This window comes from Abramis brama, assembly GCF_963993115.1.
Source record: "Abramis brama genome assembly, chromosome: 9".
Taxonomy (NCBI): Eukaryota; Metazoa; Chordata; class Actinopteri; order Cypriniformes; family Leuciscidae; genus Abramis; species Abramis brama.
In genome coordinates, this window is record NC_139971.1 from 45054840 (window position 1) to 45073453 (window position 18614).

Genomic DNA, 18614 nt, shown 5'->3' on the forward strand with positions numbered 1-18614 from the left:
TCTAATGGTCATTTATGTCTATTTCCTCTCACTGTAAGACTCTTAGTTTTGGTGTGATTATTCTGTGTGTGTGTTTAAAAGCTCCAAGAACAACAACACTTAATTGTTATAGTACTTATTGTTATATGGCCCTTGGTGTGAACTAACTTTTAAAGCCCTTTCACGCCGAGAACGATAAAGACATAGTACTAAACATCGGTAAAAGAATAGCAGAGTCCACAACTATAACGGAACTGAGGAATGATATCGTTGGAATCACTTTCCCAGCAGTAGAACAATAACAACATTGACAGCCAATCAGAATCCATCCTGCTATAAAGAGCTCGCGCATTTAAAAATAATTTTGGCTTTAATAAGATTGTCTCAGTTAATAGGCAAGAATAAACCCCGTGGTTCCTGTTCTTTCCGACAACAAAGCACTTGAATGAGACTTCAGAAGTGGGAAGTAGGACATTTCGGCAACACAAGAGCTTAATTAGCCGGTTCAGGTGTTTAATTACTAAATGACTGGCAGTACTGATGGAAAACACACAATAGTTTCAACAGAATTAAAAGAAAGTCAAACAGGTGCGCGCGAATATTTCCGTATCCATAGCGACCGTAGACGTCGCGAGCGCTGTCCGTTGATCAGAGACCGTAAGTTACACAGAAAATATTAGAGCTGTCGTTATTTATTTATTTTAGTGCGTTGTTTAAAAGGACTTTGTGTGAACGGACGATTAGCCAAGGTCCGCTTCATTGTGAGAACTCAACACAGAATCCCGCTTTGAAAGTCGTTGTGTACTAGTAAACCGCATCACATCAGACATCCCGCGTTAACATTATTACTGTTATTTTTTTTGTTAAGTATAAGTTGCTCACCTCAGAGAAAATCCCTTCAGAAGAATCGGTGTTCCTGCGATCGACGGATAAAACCACCCGCGATTTTACCTCAAGGAATCACGCGATCGATCATCTTCAACGGACAAAATCCAGTCACGTGAGTGTCGATTTTTAAATGTAGTATTTATTGTAATTAATGGGGATATTATTCAGTAATTTCATGAATTAGATGTACATTTCAGATATTAGCTTTTTACTCAAACCTATAGAGTAATTGTGTAAAATCATCTCATTTGATTTCATAGTGTTTCAATCATGACATATCTTCAGTTTAAAATAGGGGCAATTAAATATGTAACGTTAACGTAAACCTTTCAGATGAATCTTTTATTTTAAATGAATTACTTTACTTAGTATTTTGACATTAATGACACTAAAAATATGTAGGCTATAAATAGCCTAATTCTACATATATGATGGTGGATGAGTGTGGAAGTCATGTGACAAGATCAGATGAATTAGCATAACTGTTTAAGAAATGTAATATTTATAGAATGCATATCAAACGTTCACATTGGCTTGTCCAATCAGATTATCAGTTTTATCAATCCTGTTCAACACGACAGAAAACCAGTGTTGGAATTGAGGGAGTCCGAAGCCTCCCATAAGACCCTGGCTTTTCATTAAAACTAGAATTCTAGAAACATAATATACAATAAAACTTTTTTCTATCAAATTGTTGCACAGCCGCTCCCAATTTTATAAGAAGCTCCTCTAAATTAGATTTGCTCAAGCGCGCCACACGCTGTTCTCTGAAGGACTGGCAGAAGATCCTCATTTTCACCTCACGATAATTGTAAGATATACATTTTCTTTGTTTTATGATTGTTTTACTTACTGATACTTAATAAGCGTTTATCTTAGAACCGAATCACTAGATTATTATAATCTTGATCTGTAAGTCTTGAACCCACAATCCCGCTGAGATACAGTCATATTACAAACTCACACACACACACACACACACACAGTCAGTGTTACACAGAAGACTCAAAGCACACGTGTGTTTATGTCTTTATTTATGCATGTATAATGTTTATAAGCTAATACATGGATTTAAAGAATGCACTTAATATGATAAGAAACCAGGTGAGAGATTGACTCGGTCCATCAGAATCTCGAGAGCAGTTTCCATCATGTGACGTGTGTGTGTGTGTGTGTGTGTGCATCACTACACACTCGATCCAGAGCAGTATTAGTACAGAGATGATACACATGTAGTGCGTCACTGATCGGGTTTGATGAATGAGGGTTATTGCACTGATTAGCGGATCACTAGCCTATAGCACAGGGCCGAAGCGTAGCAAGATGTCCACTGTAGTTTAAACAGGAAGGAGTCGGGATCGGGTTCTCCCGGATCTGGCAGCACCAGGACTGCAGGATTTGGTCACCGTATAAATAAATTAAACGCGTCTCTAAGCGGCGGATACACGTCTAATGAGCGGTTTGGATTATAGTGCGCGTATACTGACGGCTAATCTCACACATGTCCGTCTAAATCATGTCACGTGACACATCAGGCCGACGCTCCGAATGCGTTGGGATCCCTGTTACAATCCTACAGGATTACTGTATCGCCCAGAGAGAGCGAGAGAGAGAAGGAGAGAGAGAGAGAGAGACGCGATCCATCAGCAGAGGTGTCAATAAGTGTCAGCTCCGCCCACAGTGTGTCAATCACCCGGTCGCCACGGTGACGAGCTGTCGCTCTCCCATCACAGGGAGGAGTAGAAGAAGATGTATGCGGCGGCCGAGCGAACGTTGGCGGCCGAGATCTCGGAAACCTCGTGATCGTCGAACTTGAACCAGCGCTGCTTGAGCGGGTTCTTGCAGTACGCCGTGTAATGGCCGCCGTCCATCCCGCCGTAGTGATTCTGCGGAGGAGAACACACGTTACAGCGTCCGGAACATGTTCGCGTGTGTGTGTGTGTGTGTGTGTGAGGTCGGGTACTCACAGATACGCCGTACAGGTTGTACTTCTTCAGGTTGTGTTTGGGCCCGATGACGTACTGCGACAGGTCCAGATTATCCAGCGGGAAATCCACCAGCGTCTGCAGCTTCTCACGCCACCGGCCGTCGTACTTAAACCTGGTGCAAACACACAACAACACGTTTCACGGCTTTTTGACCAAAAGGGTTCGGGTTAAATTATTTTTTTTCGGAATCGTAAAAAACTTGGTAAAGATTCTGGCACTTGCTGTGTGAACACACACACACACACACACACACACACACACACACACAATCATGGACATTCGAACAGGTTTAATGGTCCTGAAACGAACAGTCACTCGAGCTCCTCGTGATCAATAATGAGCGCATTGGAAATGAATGAGTCGAGTTTCCTCTAGTGGAGGCGTTCGGTACTGCAGCCGAACACACTCTCTGAAGATCATTTACTGAGATATCAGGCTCACATTTGGAACACAACTTGTTTAGATTTATGGCTTTGATTTTATCACCGTTTTAGAGTAAAACATATTTCTGAAAATATATATATTTCATACAAAAATTTAAAATAGTATTTTTGCACATTTTTCATAACAATAAACGTAAAATTCTGTAACTCTGTTCACTTTTTAAAACTTTTCTCTTCAGCAATAATCTGCCACGTGTCGTCTTTGAGAAGAGATCAAACTTCAGTCTGTCGCTCTAAAGTGTTCAAGATTTACCAGTTTAAGCTGGACATTGTCAGGTCTATGCTCAAAAAGTGAATAAATATAATTTAGTACCATAAAATCCCCTAAAAATACAAAATAATAAATAAAAAAACATTATCAAACTAAAATATAGTACAATAATAACATTGAAATAAAAAATAAAACAGTGTGACCCCTGTGTGCCCGACACTACGAGCCCTGGGGGTTAAAGGTCACCCTAGGGTTAAGGGTCACCCGAGACGGCACGCACCGCTTCAGGTGCACCAGCAGGATGGGCGGAAGCTTCCAGATCTGCATCTTCTTGATGGCGTCTCGGTGTGTCTTACAGTGGCGGCAGTAGAAGCGGTTGCTGTCGGTCAAACGCTCCTCTTTATGGAACAGCTTCAGACAGTCCTGGACACACACACACACACACACACACACACACACACGAGAAGGCAGTGTGAGCTCAGATGGACACCTGACGCAGGACATACACTATTATAGCGAAGTCACAACTATAACAAGTCGATCAGAGCTTGAGCATTACAGTGACAGACGACAAAAGCGCTTATGAACAAATCTCAGTGTTCAGTTCTTCAGGGAGTGTGTGAACATCAGGAGTGGAGCCGCTCTGAGGCGCTGAACACACAGGGCTCGGGTATAACCGTTGCTGGGCTCGTACGCCACTTCCCACGCAGAGGCGGTGATCTGTTAAAGGGCTGGTTGAGTATGATTTGACTTCTCTAACTTTAGTTAGTGTGTAATGTTGCTGTTTGATCATAAACAACATCTGCAAAGTTACAGCGCTCAAAGTTCAAAGCAAAGGGAGAGATTTACTTTTACAGAAATCGCTTTTTAAGGACTACAACAAACGGCTGGTAGAGACTACACCACATTCCTCCCGGGTTAGTGACATCACAAACCCTAGAATTTACATAAACCCCGCCCCCGAACACGATTTATAGATTATCATGATAGAATATGCTAATCAATGACTAGAAGATAGATAACTCCACATCAGCTTCATAAAGTCATCAACTAGCCTGACCATTCAGAAATGTCCTGTTGCTTCTACATGTTGTCACTTCTTCTTGAGTCTCTCCATCATCGTCCGACTCCGGTTTGAACATAAAAGGCTAAACGTTTTTTAAATGTTCAGTGTAAAAGGACACAAGCTCTTGAAGCTCCGCCCCCTGTGCTGGGAGCAGCAGCTCATTTGCATTTAAAGTGCAAACACCTGTGTGTGAGTGTGTGTGTGTGTGTGTGTGTGTGTGTGTGTGAGAGACCTGCAGAGAGCACTTGCTGCTAGCCGTCATCTCCAGCGTGAGGTACATGAAGGTCTCGAAGGTGCGGGACTTGTGCTGGCAGCTCATGCACTGCACCGTGGACTTGAACTGGCCCTGGAACAGAGCCACGATGATGGACTCGTTCAGGAGCTTGTGTTTGGACCAGGCCAGATCCGCAGCGCTCACGTCATCCAGGTGATCGATGTCCTCCTCCTTATAACCTCTGCGCTTATCCGCCTGACGGAGAGAGAGAGTGTGTATGTGTGTGAGAGAGAGAGAGAGAGAGAGAGAGCGACAGGCTTTAGCGTCTTTCTGTTCAACATGACACTCGTTTTTTTCCTGGCGTTCCCATCAAACATTATTAGTGAGTGTGTGTGTGAGTGTGTGTGTGTCTGGCGTTCACACACACCTTGTTGAGGTCCTCGTGCAGCCCGTCCATGAGGAACAGCAGCAGCTCCTGTGAGTCCTGATGCTCGAAGCTCGAGAAGCGGCTGTTGATTTTACAGATTGTTCCTTTAAAGTCCTGCGGGCTGATGATCTTATACTGACCCAACCACAGCGCCTTCATGAGCACGCTGAACTCCTCCGCCACCTCGCCCTTGTGGCCCAGGATATTAGCCCTGCACACACACACACACACACACACACACAGTGTCACGTCACGTATGCACTACTTGCTTTATCCAAGCACTATACAGGATTTACCCTATTATACTTCATCAACACACACTGACGGGTCAAACAGCCACTGTCTCTGAGTTCACATGAACAGCGGTTGAATTACTGGTCAGGCTACAGAAGCACTGATTCGTCCGCTCAGCCTCAGACATCGAGAGTCACGCAGACCAGCCGCAGCATGCCTTCCCTTCACACAGAGTGAGGTCAGTGGCCTTGAATCTCTGAGTTAACACGTACTAAACATGAGTGCAGTCTGCAGCGCCACCACACCTGATGCTCAGGACAGGAAGAGCATGTCAAGTCTTTATTGAAGTGAATTAGGTTTCAATCGCCGTCACGCATGAATGAATGATATTTTTGCTTTTTTACACATAATAATCCACGATGATCCCATTACACAAAACTGAAGTTACACGTCAAAATAACACACTACATTTTTTGAGACCCCCCAAAATTTCACAAATCAGGTTTTCAGGGGAACGCATGTCGTATTACGGGGAGCCGAGGCCCGTCGTTCACAGCCTGGTACATCGATGAGGCTCTTCAGCGAGCGCGCACACACACACACACACACACACACACACGCAGGACCGGTGCGCTGATAGCTCTCAAACACTCCCGTGCGCTGATCATTGTAGCCAATCACAGACATATCTGATGAGCTCGTGAACAACGGCCAATCAGAGGTGTTCATGATCCCGCTCAAAGCGGCACATTTTTTACATTTCAGTATCGACTTGTTACCGAAGTCGGTACTTTTGACCACACTAGACCAGAGTGATGTCATACCTGTTGATGTCGTCCTGATAGTAGTTCCTGTTGAAATACTCCGCCATGGCAACGGTGTTACACAGACACTGGAGGATGGAGTTCATGTAGCAGGTGTTGCCAAGGTTACGGAGGCCCGTTAGTAACGGCCCCTGACCCCCGAACACCGGGTTCAGGTTCCGGATCTTAGCAGCAGACGGGCGGGAGATCTCCACTGTCTTATAGGAGGCTGTCAGAGGCCTGACACACACACACACACACGCAGCATGGGTTTACATTTTACATACAATTTAAAAAATAAGGTTGCTGTGTGTGTGTGTGTGTGCGTGCGTGAAAGTGTGTGTGTGTACACGATTGTGTATGTCCATGAGTGTGTGTGTGTATTAGGCTTGCTACAATAGTCAGTGTTGATGGTGTTACTGATGTTCAGAAGCAACACCGGCTTCATCACTTGCGCGCCGCGGCACCGCCACCGTCGATTAGATTTATTTATTTTATGAAATAATTTAGTTCAGTTGGAGAACACACACCACAGTTAAAACTGAACGTGTCTGTGTAATAAACCGTGAGCTGAGCGAGTCGCAGCACAGATCAGCAGGACTCAGATCTCATCATCACGAGGGCGAGGAGCGAATGACTAGACAACGGAGGAACATTTGGTGTCAAAGCGAAATGTAAAAGCGCCTATTTAATCGCTAATTTGAAAGTGAAACTAAAAGTCGCACGTCCGCACAGGCATTCATAGCGGTGCGCGTCCACGGCGCCAGCAGGACAGAGCTAACGCTTTCAGTTCTTTCCTATAGTAGGAATTATTTAAAACTCTCGCTCCGCTATGAACACCCGTGCGACTTTTAGTTTCACTTTCAAATGAGCGATTTAAAAAAAACACCAGTGTTGTGTGTGTGTGTGTGAGTGTGTGTGTGTGTGAGCGTGCTCGTACTTGTTCTCTCTGTTGACCGTGGGCACGGCTGCAGGAGTGTGTGTGTGTGTGTGTGTGTGTGTGTGTGCGTGTGAGCGTGCTCGTACTTGTTCTCTCTGTTGACCGTGGGCACGGCTGCTGGTCTCCTGGTCTCGTTGAGCTCCTGGCTGATGTCTGGAGACGAGTACGAGCGCTTGAGTTTAGACTGATCTCTCTCTCTCTCCCTCTCTCTCTGCTTCTCTCGCTCCGTCTCTCTCTCTCTCTCCGGCTCCGGCTGGGCTCCGGCTGAGCTGGGCTGGATCGGGCCCTGAGGCGCGTTGACCTCGGGAGGGTACAGGTGCACGCGGTTGGTGGGCGAGTGGTAATACCTGTAGGTGCCCGTCACCGTGTCCAGAAACTGCAGAGCAGAACATTAGCGTTACACACACACACACACACACACACACACACTTGCTGCTGTTTCCTCTTACCTTCATCCAGCCGTCCGGCAGCCCAGGTACGGTTCGGCCCATCTCCTCACTGTGTGCTCTCATTAGAGACTCCCTCTGAAACACACACACACACACACACACACATTACCTCCTGCTGAAGTGTTGTGATATCGTTCATTTTACCAACACTCCATTTATCATCAGAAAAAGAAATTCCGAGACGTTCATAAGATTGTCCCTAAGTGTGTAAATCTTCTGTTGTCTCTTGAGGAGGATGTCAGGCTTTGGTATCGTGTGATTCTAACCCTGCGTACGAGCCTCCGCCGAGCAGCGACACACACAAGCACTCGAGTGTTACTTTCCTTCCTCTTCTACACTTGTTCTCATCTCTCTGTTTGAGACCTCTCTTCACTACGTGCTTCCAGATCCCTACTATTACTAGCATGCGTAAATCTAATGTCACACGTGGGAGGAAGTGCAATCCGAACAACCAGCGTGCTTTTCATCTTCTAGTACATTACTCTCGTTTCCCATCGGCCTCTGGAACTGCCATTTCATTACATCTATTTCTAGTCATTCGACTCTGTGTGACAACAGCTCATTTGAATCGCATTCAATTACTATCACAAGTAAAATCCACTCTGTCGTCCCCCAGGAGGAGTGTGATGTGCTCCTCCACCCTTCCCTGAGGACGGTCCTCCTCGTAGCTCTGGGAGACCTCATCATCCCCTTAGAGAAGCCTCGGCTGCTGATGTCCACACTCGCCTCACTCGACCTCAAGCGAGTCTCTACTGCGGCTGCTCAGATCAGGTGACCAACTGGACCTTCCTGACAGCGCTCCTGCTCCGCTGACCTCAGAGCTCGTCCTCCTGATCACTGTTCCAGCAGTGCAGCCCATACTCTCTTCTCCACTCTAACATCGAGCTTGGATATCTTTAGGAAAACTAAATCTGAACTTTTTTTTTTACTCGGATTACTGGAGATCGTGGTTTCTCCCACCCCGCCTCCTCAGACTCGACGCTCACACGGCCGCCAGTCTGAGACACGCAACAGGAACGAGCGCGGTGAACAATGAAGATCGGCATCGTGCAGTTTCACAGAGCAAAACACACACACACACACATTCCAGAGTAAAATAACTGGTGTGTTCCAGAGACGAGTGTGTGGACTCAGCATGACTCCTCAGTGTGTGCAAACGTATTATGCTTTAGTAGAGTGAGAAGGTTACATGCAGCACCTTTGAGCTTCTGCCGGAGTGTGTATGTAAACAAGTGTGTGTGTTGACGTTATGTGGACAAAATCTGGTCCACGAGGAAAACCGCTTATAAATCAGACCAAGTTGTTTTGTTTATTCATACTTGATGTTTTTTGAAAATTTAAAAATGCAGAAAGTTTTGTGTGATGGGTCGGGTTAGTGTGTGTGTGTGTGTGTGTGTGTGTTGGGTAGGTTTAGGGGTCGGGGTTAGTGTGTGTGTGTGTGTGTGTGTGTGTTGGGTAGGTTTAGGGGTCGGGGTTAGTGTGTGTGTGTGTGTTGGGTAGGTTTAGGGGTCGGGTTAGTGTGTGTGTGTGTGTGTGTGAGAGATGGGTGGGTGTGTGTGTGTGTGTGTGTGAGATGGGTAGGTTTAGGGGTCGGGTTAGTGTGTGTGTGTGAGAGATGGGTAGGTTTAGGGGTCGGGTTAGTGTGTGGGTGTGGGTGTGTGTGTGAGATGGGTGGGTGGGTGTGTGTGTGTGTGTGAGAGAGATGGGTAGGTTTAGGGGTCGGGTTAGTGTGTGGGTGTGTGTGTGAGATGGGTGGGTGTGGGTGTGTGTGTGTGTGTGTGTGAGATGGGTGGGTGTGTGAGATGGGTGGGTGTGGGTGTGTGAGATGGGTGGGTGTGGGTGTGTGTGTGTGTGAGAGATGGGTAGGTTTAGGGGTCGGGTTAGTGTGTGTGTGTGTGTGTGAGATGGGTGGGTGTGGGTGTGTGTGTGTGTGTGAGATGGGTGGGTGTGTGTGTGTGTGTGTGAGAGATGGGTAGGTTTAGGGGTCGGGTTAGTGTGTGTGTGTGTGTGTGAGATGGGTAGGTTTAGGGGTCGGGTTAGTGTGTGTGTGTGTGTGTGTGAGATGGGTAGGTTTAGGGGTCGGGTTAGTGTGTGTGTGTGTGTGTGTGTGAGATGGGTAGGTTTAGGGGTCGGGTTAGTGTGTGTGTGTGTGTGTGAGATGGGTGGGTGTGGGTGTGTGTGTGTGTGTGAGATGGGTGGGTGTGTGTGTGTGTGTGTGAGAGATGGGTAGGTTTAGGGGTCGGGTTAGTGTGTGTGTGTGTGTGTGTGTGAGATGGGTAGGTTTAGGGGTCGGGTTAGTGTGTGTGTGTGTGTGTGTGTGAGATGGGTAGGTTTAGGGGTCGGGTTAGTGTGTGTGTGTGTGTGTGTGTGAGATGGGTAGGTTTAGGGGTCGGGTTAGTGTGTGTGTGTGTGTGTGTGTGTGTGTGTGTGAGATGGGTAGGTTTAGGGGTCGGGTTAGTGTGTGTGTGTGTGTGTGTGTGTGTGTGTGTGTGTGTGTGTGTGTGTGTGTGTGTGTGTGTAAGTCACTCACAGCACTCGAGGGCACATGCGAGTCCAGAGACATGCTCTTCATGGCAGGGTCGAGTGTGACGTCCTTCTGTGTTCTCCTGCTCTTCTCCTTCTCGTCTCGATCCACTCGATCTCCCGGATCCTGCTCTTCTTCTGCTTTCTGTCTCTCCAGCCTCTTCCTCTTCTCCTCCTCATCCTCCTGTTCCCGCTGGTGTCTCTCGGCCGCCTCTCTCTCTCTCTCTCTCCTGCGCTGCTCCTGCTCTCTCCGGGCCGTCTCCATCAGGCTGAGGGTCTTGGCCTGGATCTCCCGGCGCTCCTCTTCGCTCAGGGCTCGGGACGGGTCGCTCAGGGGTCCGGTGGGTCCGGTGGGTTTGGTGGAGCGGTCCGGCAGAACCAGGCCGTTGGGCACCGCAGGGCCGTCGCTAACCGGAGGCTCGTCGCTGGTCTTCACACTCGCCGGCAGCTTCACCGAGGGCTTCTTCGTGCGGTCCACCTGAGGGACGGTTGAGATGTGTGTGTGTGTGTGTGAGTTAGTGGTGCGACGGATCACAAAACTCTCAGTTCAGAACATTTACACTTTTTGAGCCACGGATCGGATCTTTTTTTCAGATCAGCAAAAAATAAATAATAATAATTATATATACATATTATGTAACTTCTATGAGTGTGTGAAACTAAAAAAGTTCAAACATTATTAAAGACAAGTGAACAGTCAGTAATAAAACAAGAACAAACACAGAAATTGCAAGCAGAGATGAATATTAAATAAAGTTACCAAGTCTAACAGTAGTGTTCAGGTACAGGAATTAATAATTAAGCCTAAATGTAAAATAACATTATTTGCTCACTGTAGAAATTAAATAGTTTCATCTTTGTTAAAGCTGTATTTTGTTGTTTTATGAACATTAATAACACAGGAAACAGCAGGAATATTAGGCTGCCGTCACTTTAAGACCGACAGCACGGACCGAATATACGGACACGCATCCGGTTTCTTCCTCAACTGTTCATTTATGACATAACCGAGAGAATACTTGCCGAGACGGGTATTTAGACATAATTTTGTGTGTATGTGTCTGTTAAAGGGCAAGGAAACGTTCAAGGACGCCTCGGGTGTGTGTGGCTGTGCGCACAGATAACGCACGAGTCCCTGGCAAGACAAAACACGTCCAAATTATAAACTCTTACTCTATGATGGTTAAATTTAGCAGTTAATCCGCGAACCGCATGCGTGCGAACCGTGGGGAAGCTGGTCCGTACGCGTCACGATCAACTGCGATCCGTTGAACTCCTATTTGTGTCTGTGAGAATCACTGACTACGTTTACATGCACAACTTTTGTTTTTAATCAGACTGAATTCATCCCGATTGATGAATCTGAGCGTAGTGTTAGCATGAACGCTAAACATGAGATCTGGTTGATGTGTGTGTTTATATCACAAGCTTCAAATCAGAATAGATGTTTTGTCATGCGCTCACCGCACGAATATACAGAGTTTCCTGATGTCTGCGCATAATAACTGTTCTCCTACAGTTCTTTATTTGTGCCGCTGCTAATATTGATCACACAGTAAAAATGCCCAAAACCAGTCGTGTGTGTGTGTGAGCGTCTGAAGCAGCACTGGAGGGCCGTCGTCCTGCTCCACTTCACACACGCAGAAGAGGAGGATTATAGGAGGACGACACACTCGTTTATACCACACTTTATTCATCAGGAGGACAGCTCGTTCAGCGCGTCACACGTCATTGCGCTATTTCTACATCATTACGCTATTTCTAAGTCATTACGCTATTTCATTACGCTATTTCTACGTCATTGCGATATTGCTACATCATTGCGCTATTTCATTACGCTATTTCTACGTCATTGCGATATTTCTACGTCATTACGCTATTTCATTACGCTATTTCTACGTCATTGCGATATTTCTACATCATTACGCTATTTCTACATCATTGCGCTATTCTACATCATTACGCTATTTCATTACACTATTTCTACGTCATTGCGATATTTCTACGTCATTACGCTTTCATTACGCTATTTCTACGTCATTACGCTATTTCTACATCATTACGCTATTTCATTACGCTATTTCTATGTCACTGCGATATTTCTACGTCATTACGCTATTTCATTACGCTGTTTCTACGTCATTGCGATATTTCTACATCATTACGCTATTTCTACATCATTGCGATATTTCTACATCATTACGCTATTTCATTACGCTATTTCTACGTCATTGCGATATTTCTACATCATTACGCTATTTCTACATCATTACGCTATTTCTACATCATTACGCTATTTCATTACGCTATTTCTACGTCATTGCGCTATTTCTACATCATTGCGATATTTCTACATCATTACGCTATTTCTACGTCATTGCGCTATTTCTACGTCATTACGCTATTTCTACGTCATTACGCCATTTCTGCGTCATTACGCCATTTCTGCGTCATTACGCTATTTCTACGTCATTGCGCTATTTCTACATCATTGCGCTATTTCTGCGTCATTACGCCATTTCTACATCATTACGCTATTTCTACGTCATTGCGCTATTTCTACGTCATTGCGCTATTTCTGCGTCATTACGCCATTTCTACATCATTACGCTATTTCTACGTCATTGCGCTATTTCTACGTCATTGCGCTATTTCTACGTCATTACGCCATTTCTACGTCATTACGCCATTTCTGCGTCATTACGCCATTTCTACGTCATTCTGTATTTCTACGTCATTCCTTTCAGTTTCGGTTTCAATCCGATCAAGTGTTCACATGTTCTCTCGATCGGATTAGAAAAGGAATAAACCCCTTTCAATCCGATCGAAATCTCATTGGGATCGAGCTCAGTCGGATCGATTAAGGCGTTTTACATGAAGGCTTTTCAGTGCGATTTGAGCCGTCAGTGCCATTACTAACGGATTATTTGGTTGCATGTAAACGTAGGCAGTGAGTGTTGGGAGTGTGTGAGACTCACCTGTGGAGTGTGTCTGGGTGAGGCGGCGGCGTCAGTGGCGGCGGGCTGAGCGAGGGGTGTGTGTGGTGTGTGTGGCGTGTGTGTGCTAGCGAGCGGTTCTGCGGGCGGGTCCTGGGTCACAGTTGAGCCGTTGATCTGCGCAGGCTCAGGCTCTTCACACTCGATCACAGGCTTGGGCTCCTCCAGCGACGGGTACGTGAAGTTCACTGAAATCACAGCAAAGACAATCAGGGTTAAAATTTACTTTTTCACTCACCAGCCAATTTGGCGACTAAATGTTTAAGTTACCGGCCATTCAGAACTTCTACTAGCCAAAATAAAAAGAAAAGAAATGAACCAGATTAAATACGTCACAGCTTATATATACAGAATATAGCCTTTATTTATTTATTTATTATGAAATTTGGATTTCATACATTCATTTCTTATTCAAATAAAGTCCTGTCATCCAGCATCTCCTCTTCCTCTTTCATCCTCATGCTTTCCACCAAAAATGTGTTTTAGGTGCACAGATCAATACAGTACAAAGAACATTAAAAAAAATTAGGTTGTTGGAAAATAATGTGTTTTCTGTTCACCAAATGCTTTTTAATCTGCGCTATTGCTTCAGTGCAAATGAACAAGCGCTCCGTTATTAGTTGCGTAGTGACGTGTGTGTTCGAGTAAGCAGATATGAGCAGATTCTGAGCAATACGCTGTATTAATATATCATGACTCATGAGTATTTGGGCTAAATCTGTGCAGATTTGTAATAAGTAACGCCAAATTGGCTCGTGATTTGACAGCGTTTCCCGCCACAGTCGATTTATACGCATTTGGCAGGTTGGCGTGTGTTAATTTCAAACCCTGGTTATAACTACTACATATCTAAGCGTTTTTGAAGGGTAATGCATCAAGACACAGTATGGAGTGTGTGAGACTCACGCTGGGGCAGCGCGCTGGACTCCTGCTGTCTGGGCGGCTTGACTTTAGCGTTGCTGGTGTACATCGGGTAAAAGAGCAGCCAGTTCTCGTACCCTCCCTCCAGCACCAGCGGCTCACTGCGCAGGATCGTACTGCTGTCCCACTGCACACACACACACACATCAGACACGCACACGTCAGACACACGCACACGCCATGCACACGTCAGACACACGCCGCGCACACGTCAGACACACGCCGCGCACACGTCAGACACACGCCGCGCACACGTCAGACACACGCCGCGCACACGTCAGGCACACGCACACGTCAGACACACGTCAGGCACACGCACACGTCAGACACACGGCACGCACACGTCAGACACACGTCAGGCACACGCACACGTCAGACACACGCCGCGCACACGTCAGGCACACGCACACGTCAGACACACGGCGCGCACACGTCAGGCACACGTCAGGCACACGCACACGTCAGACACACGCCGCGCACACGTCAGGCACACGCACACGTCAGACACACGGCACGCACACGTCAGACACACGCACACGTCAGACACACGCCGCGCACACGTCAGACACACGGCACGCACACGTCAGACACACGTCAGACACACGCACACGTCAGACACACGCCGCGCACACGTCAGACACACGGCACGCACACGTCAGACACACGTCAGGAACACGCACACGTCAGACACACGCCTCGCACACGTCAGACACACGTCAGGCACACGCACACGTCAGAGACGCCGCGCACACGCCAGGCACATGCACACACGTCAGACACGCACACACGTCAGACACGCACACACGTCAGACACGCACACACGTCAGACACGCACACGCCATGCACACGCACACGTCAGACACACGCCGCGCACACGTCAGGCACACGCACACACGTCAGACACGCACACACGGCGCGCGCACGTCAGACACGCCGCGCACGTCAGACAAACGCCACGCACACGCCAGACACCCGTCAGGCACACGCACACGTCAGACACACGCCGCGCACACGTCAGACACGCACACACGTCAGACACGCACACACGCCGCACACACGCCGCGCACACGTCAGACACGCCGCGCACACGTCACACACACGTCAGGCACACGCCGCGCACACGTCAGACACACGTCAGGCACGCCGCGCACACGTCAGGCACAGGCACACGCACACACACACACACACACGTCACACACATGTCAGGCACACGTCACACACATGTCAGGCACACGTCAGGCAAAGGCACACGCACACACACGTCACACACATGTCAGGCACACGTCAGGCACACGTACACGCACACACACGTCACACACGTCAGGCACACGTACACGCACACGCACACGTCAGGCACACGTCACACACATGTCAGGCACACGTCAGGCACACCGCGCACACGTCAGACACGCAACGCACACGTCAGGCACACGCCGCGCACACGCCGCGCACACGTCAGGCACACACGCCGCGCACACGTCAGGCACAAGCCACGCACACGTCAGGCACACGCCACGCACACGTCAGACACACGCACACGTCAGACACACGCACACGTCATGCACAAGCCACGCACACGCCACACACAGGGACCTGCAGCGCTACAGTACCTTATAGAGAGCATCCTTCAGACTCTGTAAAGTGGTTCCCAGTCTGAGATCAGAGATGCAGCTGAACCAGTCCAGCAGAACCAGGTAATCCACGAACCCTCTGCGCTTCCAGTCCTCCAGAGACGCCGCTGGGAGCTTCAGCTCGATCTGATTCACCGTCACCCTGGAGATTACCAGCACATCTGAGTATTAATGTGTGTGAGCAGGAAGGGCTGGTGATGAAGCTGATAAACTAATAAAAAAGTATGTACTTGCTCTCTCTTAAAGTCACCATGAAATCAAAGTATTTAAAATATTTTCAGTATTTATTCTAAATGGTTTATGGGTGCACATCATTATTGTGTTAATAATCTTGAGTCAGAATATCTTCCTCTTGTAGCATCTCTTCTCTTCTCTGATGACGAGGGCGGGGCTTTTAACCTGTCACTCACATGAGATCAGCCAATAGCAAACCACAACCATCCAACCAATTCCCCACAGACACAATCAAGCCCCGCCCACATCTGTTCGTTCCAGAAGTGTTTTACTCGGATATACGACACAATAGCGGAGAAAATACCTTTATCATTCAGTTTAATGATAATTTCAATGTGCATATTTTGTTTAATCATGTCAAATGACCCAACAGCCATCGTAGCCAATTAGCAGCAATTTACCTAATTATTTTTTTAAAGCGCAATCTAACAGATTTTTTCTTCCGTATTGTGACGTACATGCAAGTGAAACACATTAAAGAAAACAAAAAATGTAGGACTGGTTCTGTTCATCAGTTGTTGACTGGATGTTGAGACAAAAGAAGGCGGAGCTTTGAGTGGATTGTAAGAAAGGGGCGGGGTTTAACAAGCCCTTAACAGGTCAAAAACATAAAAATAAAAATAACATGCATGAATGAACCCCTTACGATCAGACTATTGTGATATTTATTTCATGCTGACTTTATGGAACATGTAAAATGCTATTATCTCAGATGGCCAAATGTGTGTGTGTGTGTGTGTGTGTGTGTGTGTGCAGGAGACTCACCCCGGGCTCACGGCCTCCTCCGGTACGCTGATACACGTCTGCGACGGGACACACATCTGCGACTCCTGGAAGTCCTGACTGGGTCGAGTGTCCATCACCAACACACTGATACTGGGATCCTTCATCATCCGGAACAATCCCTCGGCGCTGATGCTTCCTGACGGGAGAGAGACAACCCTCACACACACACACACAACACAGAGGAGTACGAGAATCCAGCATGCGAGTGTGTGTGTGTGTGTATGTATATGTGTGTGTGTGTGTGTGTGTGTGTGTCAAATCACCTTTATTTATACAGCGCTTTTACAACACAGAGTGTTTCAGAGCAGCTTTACAAAGATAACAGGAAAATAATGCAAAGTTTGTTTCTAGAAGAGAATAGCGTCTCAGTCCAGCTTAAGTAAGTTCAGAGATGGCTCATTTCTGTTTTAAAAAAAGTTATTAATTTAGTTCATAATATATATATATATCCGCTCTGGAGTAAACCGTGATGTCATCGTCCAGCTCAGTTCAGTTCTCATATAATGGTGTCAGGAGATCAATAATATTGTTGAATATTAAATTAAATGTCCCCGACTAAACAAGACAAAAAGCCAGTGGTGACAAAAGTGTGTGAGAGAATCTGAGAGTGTGTGTGTGTGTGTGTGCGCGCTGATGTTTCCTGATGGGAGACAAACATCCCTCAAACACAAAACAACATAGAGGAGTACCACAATCCAGCGGGACGTGTGTGTGTGTGTGTGTGTGTGTGTGTGTGTGTGTGTGTGTGGCGCACGGTACCTTTATCACATCCAGTCTTACTGCTGTTGGGCTCCTCTTTAACCTGCTGTGAAACACACAAAGGCAAAATTAATTATTAACGCATCACTTCAAAACATGCATGTTGATGATGATGATGATGATGTTGATGATGTCTGTGAACTGTGAACTTTGAACATTGAGCTGTTAGTTAAACTACCAAAGCAGGCTGTCAATAACTGGAGGAAATATGTGATAAGAACTATTATTGTCCTTTCGTAGCCAGATTCAGTGTGTCAGAGTCTGGCTGAGAGGTGGAGCAGATTCTCCTCTAAAGGTTTGTTTCAGACTGGATTAGAGGAGTGTGTGTGCACCGACACACTCCTGCACCGACACACTCCTGCACCGACACACTCCTGCACTAAAGCCGCATCACTGCACCGACACACTCCTGCACCGACACACTCCTGCACCGACACACTCCTGCACCGACACACTCCTGCACCGACACACTCCTGCACCGACACACTCCTGCACCGACACACTCCTGCACCGACACACTCCTGCACCGACACACTCCTGCACCGACACACTCCTGCACCGACACACTCCTGCACCGACACACTCCTGCACCGACACACTCCTACACTCCTGCACCGACACACTCCTGCACCGACACACTCCTGCACCGACACACTCCTGCACCGACACACTCCTGCACCGACACACTCCTGCACCGACACACTCCTGCACCGACACACTCCTACACTCCTGCACCGACACACTCCTGCACCGACACACTCCTGCACTAAAGCCGCATCACTGCACCGACACACTCCTGCACCGACACACTCCTGCACCGACACACTCCTGCACTAAAGCCGCATCACTGCACCGACACACTCCTGCACCGACACACTCCTGCACTAAAGCCGCATCACTGCACCGACACACTCCTGCACCGACACACTCCTGCACCGACACACTCCTGCACCGACACACTCCTGCACCGACACACTCCTGCACCGACACACTCCTGCACCGACACACTCCTGCACCGACACACTCCTGCACCGACACACTCCTGCACCGACACACTCCTGCACCGACACACTCCTGCACCGACACACTCCTGCACCGACACACTCCTGCACTAAAGCCGCA

General features: G+C 47.3%; 1 protein-coding gene across 2 annotated transcripts in view; it reads right to left on the minus strand.

The window, feature by feature from the left end:
* Positions 1 to 1884: 1884 nt before the first annotated feature.
* usp8 (ubiquitin specific peptidase 8) overlaps positions 1885 to 18614 on the minus strand; it is a 22303-nt gene continuing 5573 nt past the window's right edge. Inside the window, exons 6-19 of one of the 2 annotated variants that reach the window (XM_084124191.1) lie at positions 17493 to 17535; positions 16713 to 16869; positions 15693 to 15855; positions 14068 to 14209; positions 13144 to 13349; positions 10173 to 10643; positions 7643 to 7717; positions 7280 to 7569; positions 6275 to 6493; positions 5217 to 5427; positions 4808 to 5044; positions 3790 to 3932; positions 2835 to 2967; positions 1885 to 2753 (exon numbers count right to left, since the gene is read on the minus strand). In XM_084124191.1, coding sequence (XP_083980317.1) covers positions 2595 to 2753; positions 2835 to 2967; positions 3790 to 3932; positions 4808 to 5044; positions 5217 to 5427; positions 6275 to 6493; positions 7280 to 7569; positions 7643 to 7717; positions 10173 to 10643; positions 13144 to 13349; positions 14068 to 14209; positions 15693 to 15855; positions 16713 to 16869; positions 17493 to 17535 — 2649 coding nt within the window. In that variant the 3' untranslated portion in view covers positions 1885 to 2594. Of the gene's footprint in view, positions 2754 to 2834; positions 2968 to 3789; positions 3933 to 4807; positions 5045 to 5216; positions 5428 to 6274; positions 6494 to 7279; positions 7570 to 7642; positions 7718 to 10172; positions 10644 to 13143; positions 13350 to 14067; positions 14210 to 15692; positions 15856 to 16712; positions 16870 to 17492; positions 17539 to 18614 lie in introns of both variants that reach the window. The other variant, XM_084124190.1, reaches the window with a different exon arrangement.